Source organism: Schistocerca piceifrons, chromosome 9 (genome assembly GCF_021461385.2).
Source record: "Schistocerca piceifrons isolate TAMUIC-IGC-003096 chromosome 9, iqSchPice1.1, whole genome shotgun sequence".
Classification (NCBI taxonomy): domain Eukaryota; kingdom Metazoa; phylum Arthropoda; class Insecta; order Orthoptera; family Acrididae; genus Schistocerca; species Schistocerca piceifrons.
This window is the reverse complement of record NC_060146.1, coordinates 160,219,690-160,232,107: the sequence shown is the minus strand read 5'-3', so window position 1 is coordinate 160,232,107 and position 12,418 is coordinate 160,219,690. Positions and strand designations below refer to the sequence as shown.

The 12,418-nt window shown below is 39.2% G+C and overlaps 1 protein-coding gene across 1 annotated transcript in view; it reads right to left on the bottom strand.

Annotated features, from left to right (window-relative positions):
- Positions 1–12,418, bottom strand: part of LOC124717037 (uncharacterized protein CG43867) — a 594,156-nt gene that overhangs the window by 39,063 nt on the left and 542,675 nt on the right. The window contains exons 19-20 of the mRNA XM_047243692.1: positions 5,755–5,932; positions 5,470–5,625 (exon numbers count right to left, since the gene is read on the bottom strand). Of these exons, the coding sequence (XP_047099648.1) occupies positions 5,470–5,625; positions 5,755–5,932 (334 nt within the window). The remainder of the gene's footprint in view (positions 1–5,469; positions 5,626–5,754; positions 5,933–12,418) is intronic.

The following is a 12,418-nucleotide window of genomic DNA, read 5'->3' as shown; positions in this document are numbered from 1 at the left end:
TGACTGAAAAATAATCGGAATCGATCTGTTGCACATGCACACTTTGTAGCTACACATTGTGCCGCAAGGTGGTGTTAGTTTGGGGTCTCCCACATCACTCAGTAAGCTGGTGTAAGTCAGAGTTAAGTGGTTTCTTTGTAGTGCTCTGTTGCTTGCATTTCTATCTTGACCTTGCAGCCATTATTGATGTGCCCAACAAGAAGAAGGAAGGAGTCTGTGTGAAACTCTGTTTTCTGTTAGGAAAAACTTCAGCCGAGACTACTGGGAAGTTTGGAAAGCCTGTAATGATGATGCCTTGGGGAAATCACAGGTCTACAAGTGCTTTTCTTGTTTTAAATCTGACAATGTATCAACTGAAGACATGCCGTGCCCTGGCCATCCTTTGATAGGAAGAAATGATGAAAACATTGCCACAATCAAATGCGTAATTGATGAAAATCATCACAGGACCATTGACCAATTTTCTGAAGAAGCACAAGTGTCATGAAGCACAGTTCAGTGAATTTTAACTGAAGATTTGCATATGAGATGGACGTCTGCAAAATCTGTTCCTCACTTAAGTCACAAAAGAGCGAAGAGAAAACTGCGTGAACGCCTGCCACAACTTGAAGAGTGAAATGCAGAACATCTAAATTTCCTTAAAAGAAATGTGACTGGGGATGAGAGTTGGCACTACGGGTATGGTTCAGAGTCAAAGCAAGTGTCGAGCCAGTGGAAACTCAGGTGTCACCACAAACCAAGAAAGCATGTAAAGCATGATCCAATATGAAAACATATTAATTTCTTAACTTTTTTATTTTATTTTTTATTTTAATGTCAATGGCTTTATCCACAAGGAGTTTGCTCCTCCACAACAAACAGTGAACCAACATTTTTATCTGGATGTGTTATCAGTATTACGAGAGAGTGTGTGACAAAAACAGCTAGAACTCCAGAGAAATGGGAACGGGTTGCTCCAACACAACAATGCTCCAGCTCACACAGCTCTGATGGTCCAGCAACTTCTTAAAGGAAAGCAATTCAGTGATGTGGATGACGTCAAAGAAAACATGCTAATGGCTTTGAACAGTACTCTGTCTCAAGATTAAAAAAAGAATTGAGACAAATGCATTAACACATGTGGACAATACTTTGAAGGGAACTAAAGAACTGTGAATGTAGACTTCAATAAAAATGCAATATAACAAGCATTCTAGTCACTTTTGGGTCCCCCCTCATACAGTCAAGTCAGCATAAGTTGATCTCTGACAGTTGCAGTGGGCACGGCACAGCAGTTTTGCAGGCCTACGTCAGCCAATAACACAGTGTAATTTTGTAAATATCTCTATGGCAAAACCTCAGTGTTGTCACAGCCCTGTCAATGGCAATTTTTTGTGGCTGCAGCCTTCAATGCTTCGCAGAAGAAAGCTGGCAGCAGTGCTGTGAGCTGTTGGGGATCTTCTCATACCATTTTGACTATAGCATGGAGAACTGTATCAAACCAGTCTTCAGACTGAGGAAAACAACAACAGTCCCAATAAGTCTGTTGCCTTTCTCCTTCTTAATAAACATTTAGCTTTACACAACAAAGCTACCTACTTTCATTTTTTAGTCTCACACAGATTTGTGTACCTAATACTTCACACTGACACTCACAAGGAGAGATCCCCAGTGGTGGGATCCACTTTTGGAAACAATCTGTACAGTGATGTAAGTTAAGATCCCAGGTACCACACGCTGCAGCCATTTACCCTGGTTGGCTCTCGTTTGCAAGTAATTGATGAAGAAAAATAAAATTCAGAATTTTGCATGTCACTCAGTAGCATTAAAAAAGCGATGTTGTAGTGTACTGAATGGCGTAAAGCTTTACTTGCAGTAGGTAGTGAGTTTAAAAATCATCAGGTGATTTAAATTTTCTTTTATTTTTAAATTTTTATCGAAATTACTTTGATCATTATTTGTTTTCAATTTATTGGTTTATATCTAATCTGCTTTACTTATGTTCTTTTGTCACATCATCATTTTAATCATCATATCAATTTCTTTATTTGTTCTCATTTTCATCCCTATCATTCTTTCTCTGCTTGAAATGTTTGCTCATGTGATTTTAATTAGCTATATGATTTAATTTTGATTTAATTTCTTTCATTTTATTATCCTGTTTTTTCGTCCCTGTTACTGCATTCATTATTTCTATTCCTCATTTTGCTTGAATTTAGTTTTACTTATAATCCCTTCTTTCATTTCAGTCTTCATCTGTGTTATTTTGTCCATAGTGCAATAGGTATTTAGTCCATTAATTAAATGTTTTTATTACAATTAACATCCAGAAAATTCACATATTTTAACATATTGTGATATCTCTACTCAGTCAATATAAATAGATTATTTCATCTTTTGTTTTTTAACTGATGTATTGCCATTTTCAAGTATTTAAATATTATAACAGATAAATATAATTAAATTCACATTTACCAAAATCCCGAGTGGAAAATAATAGTATTAAGAAAAAAATGAGAAAAAATGAGAACATTCATATGATGTTTAAAAGAATGTGACAAAGTAATTGAAATAAAAAATTACATTTAAACCAGTTAATTGAATAAAAATAGTGATCAAAGTAATTTCAATAAACAATTCAACCTTAAAATATTAAGACTCTTCACAGGATTTGAACTCACAGCCTTCTGCACACAAAGGGTTTAGCCTATCCACTACACCATACAACGAGTCAACACAAAACTACCTTTTTAACATCATTGAGTGTCATGTAAATTTCCTTTTTTTCTCGATTACTCACAAACGAGGGCTCACAGCTGCAGGCTGTGATACTTGGGACCTCAACCTACATCACCATGCAGATGGTTTCAAAAAGTTGATATCACTGCAGGGGACCTCTCCTTGTTACTTGCAAATGTTTTCCAGAGGTGGCATTTCTTTGGATCTTGCACTGATACTTCTCAGCCTCTTATAGCTACTATCATCTGGACCAGATGGAAAGTCGACTAATCTAAAAAAAAACTTGTTTGGACTCTACACACTATCTGTCACCTGTAGCAGCCTCCAATGTCTAGAGTAGCCTGACACATTTAGGGGGGCACTACAATTCTCAACTCTACAGGGTAAGTGCAAGGAGTCAGAACATATCTTGTCAAACATGTACAGAACCTCTAGTTAACACCCTCTGCTCAATTCCTGACCAGAGCAGCACAATCAGTTCTGAGACAATGCTGCAGATTGTTTCATCAAAACTGTGTGAGTGAGGCTACTCGACCTCTGTAAGTTGCTGGAATGATCCAAGTATGACCTCAGTGCCCACATGACAGGCATCATTTGCTCCAATCAGCATCACAGTTGACACCTGGTTGCACCAGAACAGCCTCTTTAACATGTTGAATGAGGCATCTAGTCATACACACTGAGTGGACCTGGTGTTTCTTCACATCCCTTGCTGCTTTTTCCCTGATGGGTACCATCACATCTGAACCATTGACAGTTACTTGATCCCTACCCTTATGTGTTTGCCTTCTCTTGACAAGGAGCACAGCAGGTTTCACAAGTGAAATTTGCATTACTGGCTCAGTTTCAGATTCAGTGGGAGACATCAGCTCATACTGATTGATTAAGGGGACAACTGCAATACCCTTAGTTCTCCTTGGTCCCTGCCTCCCCTGTACGGGGTGCGTAGCCCTGCCACTGACATGCCACTCACAGTCAAGCAGAGAAACAATGACAGCCTGTATTTCCTGTAGAGGAGACATTATTACCAGGAGACATTATTACTTGATGTACGAGGCTAATCCCAAAAGAAGGGTCTCCTATTTTTTTATAAGTACAGAACCCTGTTTGTGTGGCAGTTGGTCACACTGTTATGAAGAGTGCTTCACGCACTGTGTGTAAACATGCGCATGCTGCACTGAGGCACTCAGTCTTGGCTTGGCAACCATTAAGAATGGAGTTGCCATTGTATGTTACCGCCAAGTGTGAATTGCATGCAGTTGTGCGGTTTTTGAATGAAAAGGGCACTGTGCCGATTGAAATCCATAGCCAATTGATGGAAGTGTATGGTGAGTCATGCATGGGTGTCAAAAATGTTCGTAAGTGGTGCAGAGAGTCAAAAATGTTCGTAAGTGGTGCAGAGAGTTTTGCAGCTGGTCGGACTGAAATTCACGACGAACAAAGGAGTGGGAAACCATCAATTTCTGAGGAGACAGTGTTGAAGGTCGAGCAAAGCATGCGTGGCAATCACCAGATCACCCTGGATGATCTCTGCACATTGGTTCCTGAGGTTTCCCGAAGCACTGCTCATAGAATTTTAATAGAAACATTGAACTACCGGAAGGTGTGGGCAAGATGGTGCTGCGCATGCAGACTGAAGACCACATGCGGCTATGAGTTGATGCTTCCCGTGCATTTCTTCACTGCCTTGCCGCCAAACAGGACAACTTTCTGGACTCAATTCTCACGGGTGACAAAACCTGGGCATACCACTTCACACCTGGGACCAAGCAACAATCATGCCAGTTCATAACTTTCTGAACAGCATGACACGGTCATGACATGGGCATACAAAAACTGTCACAATGTCTACAAAAATGGTGATTATGTGGAAAAATAGCTAAATGTTCAAGCTGTAAACTGATGTAAACCATTGTAGAAATAAACAGGTCTTATAAAAAAAATAGGTCTTATAAAAATAGGTCTTATAAAAAAAATAGATCTTACTTTTGGGATTACATCAGTGCACAACTGCACAATTGATATGGCAGAGATCAGTTGTGTGACAACTACAAGACATACATGTGAAGGGGTACAACAACTATTTGTAAAATAAACAAATATAACAAAATTACAAACTTTAATAACAAAAGGTTGAAAATATGCAGTCTTATGGTTTATAGCATGCATAACCTTGACAGTTAAACATAAGCTACATACAGGCAAACATAAAACACAAGTTAAAATCTGGAATGGAGTTTCAATCTGCAGCAGTGTGTGTGCAGATTTGAAACTTCCTGGTACATTACATTTTCACTAGAACTTCTGGTAGAAATGATATTGCAGAGAAATGACTTATAGGTAATTGGATAGATAAAAAAACTACTCACCATGTGGTGGCAGCAGGACACACATATAAAAGGTATTACAGTTTGCTAGCTTTTGGTGCTACAGTTTGCTAGCTTTTGATGCTATAAAATTGCAATACCTTTAATATGCATGTTCTCCTGCTGCTGCTTGGTTTTGTTTTATCTGTTCAGTTACTTATATTTTCAAAAACTGATTATTTTTGAAGAAATGACTTAGCCATGCACTCTGTAGTGAAAATTCCCTACATTGTGGCTAAGCCATTTCTCTGAAATATTCTTTCTTCCAACGGTGCTCATCCCGTAAGGTATGCAGAGGCCTCCTGTGAAGCTCAGAAGGTAGGAGGTGAGGTACTGGTGGAAGTAAAAAAGAAAAGTAAAGAAAAAAAAATCAAGTTGCTTTTACCTTGGCTTGCAAGTCCACATAATGCTCCAGATCTTTTTCAATGGGGTCATCACTGAAGAGTGTGAATCCAGAATGTGCGACATCTCGACATCCGATCTCCTGGTTTAACGTACCGACAAATTCTTCAATCGTAGTTGAGCCGTCAAAACTTACGACCTGTAGGTAAAGAATATTACATAGATTTGGCCTATGTACACACTATTACTGTCAAATGTTACATTTTTTTCTGTCAGTGATGTTCACTCAACTATTTCTTTCACTGGCAGAGGTCGGTAGGTCACTCACCTGGTACGTGCCATTGAGCATGTGCACAGGGATGGCGTGGGGTAGCGAGTGGTGGTAGGGGTTCTTGAGCAGGATGGACAGCACTTCCATGCGAGATGGCTTCGCTTCACGGCCCCCATTCTGCAGCGTCCTCTCGAGGGCACGTTGGCAGTAGGCAGCGTACTTGCCGCATTCTGTCCTGCAAGCATACATCATTCTGATTAGCTCGTGTGTTTATAGTAATGTCTCTAACTTACTTATTACTGGAAAGCTCTGTGCAATAGGCATATTGTCTCACATTTAGAACCAAAAAATTATGAATCAAGGCATTGTGTCACACAGATACAAAGTAGTATCCAAAAGTTCCCAAAACATAAAATTTGCACACAAGGGCCACAAGTACACTGAAATACAGCCCATGTCTCCCTGTACATCTCTCTTGAATAGCTGTAGCAAGTGGCTGCGAGTCCCGAGGTTTGGTTGGTTGTCATGTAACCCTGAGTTGTGCTTTTTTGATGGCTGCCCTTACAGAGCAGCTTTTCTGTACATAGTTTTGTTTTAAACTCACAAAAATGACTGCATAAATGCAACAAATGTTGAACTGAGCTTTTGGAGACAACACTTTATGTCAGACAGAGACTAACAACCAGCACAAGCACTTCACAAACGGCCACTGATGTTGATGACTGTTTCAGTCGGGTGTCAACTGGCATTGTAACAGAAAATGTTCATAATTTGAGGAATATGATTCTGCAAGATCATATACACATCATTTGAGACTGCTACAACACTTTGAGAATACCTTATGGTACATGTGAATGTATACATTTAGAAGAACTGAACATGGGAAGGATTGTGATGAAGTTTGTGTCACAACTGCTTGAAACTGACCAGAAGCATCAACGAGTGGAAGTCTGCAGGAAAGTTAAGCAACTGCTACAATGTGACCAAAAATGTCGCCACCAGTAAAAAGTTGGGTTTACAGTTACAGTTGTGAAACTAAGCAGGAACAGTTACAGTGGAACAGCCCAAGAAAAGTTTTAAAAAGCAAGAGTAATATTGAATCCTTATTGATTTTTTTTTCTTTTTTTACAGCATGTGGCTAACTTAGCTCAGGAATTTTTGACTGAAAACAAGACATGTCTTTGTGTGATTTCTTCCTCTTCCACAAAATGAAAATCGAGTTGAATTGGCAACCATTTGATAGAGTGGAGTAGATTTAAGAGGATTCACAGAGTACTTTAACAAGAAAAGACTTACAAGGTGCATTTTAAAGGGAGCAGAAATGATAGGGATCATGTACTCACTCCTGAGCAGACTACTTTGAAAGTGACAGTGCAGAAAAAGTAATAATTTTCATTTAGATACTTTGAGAACTTTTGGATACTACTTTATGTTGAGCTCCTGCTTAAGAATGATGGTACTGATGCACTTTTGACACGAAATGTGTTTCCAGCTATCTCCAGAAACTGAAGGTGAGCTGCCTGACCAGAATTGCTAGAAGAAACAGAGAGGCAGCTGTCTTAAAGACCTTGTTCACAGTACAACAATGTGCCAGTGATTTATTTCCAGAAGTCAACAAGATAAGGGCCCACTTTGGGATACTGAATTTGGTCCCATCTTTCAGCTTCACCCAACACGATACTTGGTGGGTTCTTCCTCTTTCCTCATGTGAAGTAGCAGGTTTTGAGGTCAAAAAGAGGTGACAGAGATGTGGAGTGACTCCGAAACAGCTACAGACAGTTGTCGCCTCAGTAGGATGTCAGCCACCACACCGACAAATGCGAGGCACATGGCATATGGTGGAGCAAATCTGTGGAGGACCTGACAGAGGATCTTACTACAGGGTGAGAATGTGGAATTTACACCAGCCTCTTATATACTTGATAGCCACCAGGCAGCAAAGGAGACTTTTCACCATTTCCAGCCACCCCCTACCTATTCATACAAGCACAGAGAAAAATTAGCAATTATTACAGTTGTCTCATAGAATTTATTCAAGACACAGATGGGGGCATCAGAAGAGTTTTCAGTGAACTGGAAGTACTAGTTCTGTAAATGTAGCAATGAGTAGGAGGATCACTTCAGCTTTTCATTATTATATTACAATGATGTTCATACTCGATGGTGGTATATCGTGAGGCTACATCTAGCGGGGATAGTTGTAACGTTTTGATTATCACTTTGGAGAGAAAAATTGTTTACTGGTACACGTTTGCAGTCCTGGTGCACACAAAGACCAGTCGCACAATACTAAATGGCACACCCTGCTGATGAATTGGAGATTGGATGCACCATACTGTATTGTGGCATACGCTTCTGTGCTCACCAGGACTGCAGATTTGTACCTGCAAACAAAGAAAAAAGTCATAATTAATTTAGTAACTTTAATTTTTGGAAATGATAAAATTTGTGCCACTGAAAGTGTTTAGATTTGTGCCAAAGCACTCCATGAGGTTCCAGCTGCCAGTGAATATTAACCCACTGGCATACACTGATGGGTATACTGGTCATCGCGCTCATGTGGTCTACCTACAATGAAAGGTACAGCCATCATCATGAAATCACCTTGTTGTGCAGTGATTAGGCATGTACTGCATTACCGATGGTTCTATTTTTAGTTCAGGCAGCATGTTAATAGAGATTAGCAGCTGCCCCACCTTTAAATTGAGTAGAAATGCTCAACTGCAGCTAAATACTACAATGAAAAGTTGGCATGTTTTTGTAGATTCAGTAGCACAACATGGCTGATCCATATGAAATCCAAACTGAAAGAATACACTGATTTCTTGAAGAAAGAGATTTGAGTGATACTGATGATGAAATAGATTCTGAAAACAGTGAAAGCACAGCATCAGAAGCAAGTGACAACAGTGGTTGTGTTGACGAAGAAAATTTTTCTGTCAACAGTCGTGACACTATAGTAGAGCTGGAAACAGATACATCGACAATTACTGATGAGTGGGTCTGGGATATGTTTGCAATAATCCTCACAGTACAAAAAGCAGCAATGAAGGTGAGATAAACATTGCTATTCACAGATCCCTAGGTCAAAAATCATCAGAATCCCATGTACCTGATCAGTTTTTGATTCCACATTTCTGAGAGACGGTGTCAAAGAAACACTGTACATGTGGAACAGAGAAGAATGGTTGACAAAGCACACTGGTTTCCTCTGAGATGAAGGTCCACTTTGCACTCTGCAATCAAAGAAACCTTCTGTACAAGATAACTGGTCAAAGAGAAAAATTGTACAGACTCCTGTTTTCAGTAAAACCACACACCTTTAAGAAGATTCAAAGCCATCTTCATTTCGCTACTGATTCTGCAGATATGCAATATGACAAACTGATGAAGGTCAGAACAGTTATTACTATTCTTCTTGAAATATTTCAGAGGGCATAGAAGCCTGCAAAATTTTTTGCATCGATGAGAGTCTGATGAAATTCAGGGTCATATGTACAATACAACCCTTCAAAGAGGGCAAGATTTGGTTTGAAAATATATAAAGTCTGCTCATCTGCAATGGATACTGTTACAGTTTTAAAATTTATGCAGGTCTTGAGGGGGAAAAAAAAAAAGCGAGAAAAGTGTTTTGGATTTGTGTGAGACTTTACTGGGTGAATGGAGAACAATATACATGGATGATTGGTATAGTTTTCCCATTTTGTTTCTAAAGCTATTGGAGAAGAAGACCTACTCAGTTGGAGCTGTAAAACCAAACAGGAAAAACATGTCACCACAGTTCAAGAACTCAGTGCTGAAAAAAGGCAAATTGACTTTTGCATCAGCAAATAAAGTTCTTGCTTTGAAATGGATTGACAAAAAACTAGGGCACATCCTGTCAACCATTCATGATCAACCTGACTATAAAGAACAGCAAAAATGAGAAGAATAAGTTGAAACTTAATTGCATCAGTGATTATAACACAGGAATGGGCGGAGTCGATGCACGCAACCAACACTTAGCACTATACCCTCTTATGAGAAGATATGTGAAGAGATATAAAAACTATATTTTTATATGTTAGACATGGCCATTCTCAATGCAAGCATAGTATACTGTATGATGAACTCCAGTAAAAGGAGAATGAGGTCCACAGATTTTTGTCTCAACCTGGCAGAACAAATTCTGAAAAACATAAGACTTTCTGAAAACAAGATTCGCAGATGTACAAGCCAGAGAACAAATCTATTATGACTACAAGGAAGGTACTGAAGACATTTTTCCATAAAAATACTGGCAACTGATGAAAGGCAGCACCAGCTAGAAGACGTAAGGTCTGTTACGAACTGTGCTGACAATCCTGCTTAAAGTACAAAGAGTGCAAGATCTGCCTACATGTGAAGCTAGAAGACGTAAGATCTGTTACGACAGAGGACAGTATGGAGAATCCTGCATAAAGTACAAAGAGTGCAAGATCTTCCTACATGTGAACAAGTGTTTTAAGCATTATCACACTCAGACAAATGATGTATGTTTATATTTCACAGTGTAATAGAGAAATACAACAAACTGACTACTCTAATATAGCTTATACAGAGTCTCCCACTCAAAAGAGGCTCCACAAATGTATGTAGCAATTCTGCTGAAATTGCACCATGTAATTTGTGATGTTTGACATGGCAACATTGCACTCTGCAACATCATTCAACGCAACAGTTTGTTTCGATGCATCATTGTGGCTGGAGCTCAGTGTACAGTGTTTAGTGACAATGTATTGTTATTCTGTTGAAGAGGGAATGTTCCTTGTGAAACAATATGTGGTCACTGGTTCCATTAAGACATGTCAGTGAATGTTTGTTGAATGGTTTGGTGACCAGCATATACCATCTAAAAGCTGAATACAAAAGTTAGTGAGCAAGGTGGAGAGCAGTGGAATGGTGTTGGATCTTTACAATGCAGGACGGCTGCCACTATCAGAAGAAAAAGTTACACGTGAAACAATGATTGTTGGCTTCTCCCACACAGTCTGTTCTGTATCTATCTCAGGAATGTGGAATGTCACAGAGCTGCAAAGAAAGCTGGCATGCATCCATACCAGTTTGCAGTTGTTCAGGAACTGAATGTCAATGAACAAAGACGAACACATTACTTTTTCCCATTGGTTTCACCAGTTTATTTTTCCTTTAGCATGGCCTAAAAGGCAAGCTCTACAGGAACAAACCACAGAATTTGGAACATTTACTAGAGAACATCATCTGTGAAATCCAGGCAATGACACCAGAGGTTCTGGCAGCAACATTCGAGGATCTGCAGTGTTGTGTTCAACTGTGCTGACAAGTCGAGGGTGGTCACTTCCAGCACCTTTTGTGATCCACCTTCATTTCCCCATGAACAAGTTATGACATGTTCATTTCAGTTCAGTTCCTGATTTTTATGCAAAACCTTTAAACATAATTTCGACAAATGCTTGTTTGTGGGGTCTCTTCCAAGTGGGACACTCAGTAGTATGTTATTGTAAAAACAAGGAAAATCGCTAAAAAGTAAGTGTGTTGCTGTGTCACGATGTCAATACAAGTACTGTATGCTAACGGGTTAAAATGTGAAGAAATATTCTTAAACATTATGTTATAGCTAGGTATCTTATACTGTACCAGTTACATTGTACTACAGCTCATCTGATGACAGTAGACAAACACAACCAGTGTGAAAATTAAACCCTTTTCTAAATGGCAGCTGAGGTTGGGATTTGAGTAGAATTTAAAATTGAATTAGAGTGGCACTCCAAAGGGGTTGGACAAAGTGCTTATGTAAGATAAAGTAGAGAGCATCCTAGAGGAGATTAGGAGTTTGTTCCATGGCACAACAGATGTGACACGGGTAGGCAAGTATGTTCAATACAAAATGAAAACTTAACAACTGCAGATCAAAAGTGCTTTAACATAACATTTTACGGTTTCCTTTCTTCAGTCATGAATAGTCATCTTTCACAGTCAAAGCCAAAGTCTTTGATACAAATTATGCCACCACCAAAACTTAAAGAATACTTAATGTCTCAAGGAGGAAATGACATAGACTGAGACTGGCCATACTTTCAGCATATCTATGCAAACTAGTGTGTGTCTGGAATGAAATCTATAAGATCTGCGGGCATATTAGTGACAAACTGTGACAAGGATAACTGTGAAAAACTACCATCAAATTCGATACAACTGGTAGAAACCAACGTGTAGCAGATCGTCAGAAGACTGTATGACAAATTACTGAAGACCTGAATGAATATTAAGGAGTAAATGTTCATGTTTCTACAGTAAAATGTCAGCTTCACAATCAGAGCTTAACAGACCACTGTCCATGAAAGAAACCACTTGTCAGTTCATCAAACAGAAAGAAGAAAAGAGCCTTTGCTAAAGAATTCTGCAAGTGGACACCAAATGATTGGTCCAAGATGTCACTGAACAGTGAAAGCAAATGTAATTTAAAGTGTGGCTACAGTTGCCTGAGACTGCAATCATGTGCCTGTGAGTTGCATTTGCGTGTGTGTATGTGTGTGTGTGTGTGTGTGTGTGTGTGTGTGTGTGTGTCTGTCATCTGTTTTTGATGAAGGCCCTATGGACCGAAAGCTTTATTTGTGACAGTCTTTTTGTTGTGCCTATCTGTGACTCAGCATTTCTGCTCTATGGTGACTGGCAACTTACTTTTTCATAATGTTTTAAAATGTAATTTGATGTATTCTGATGG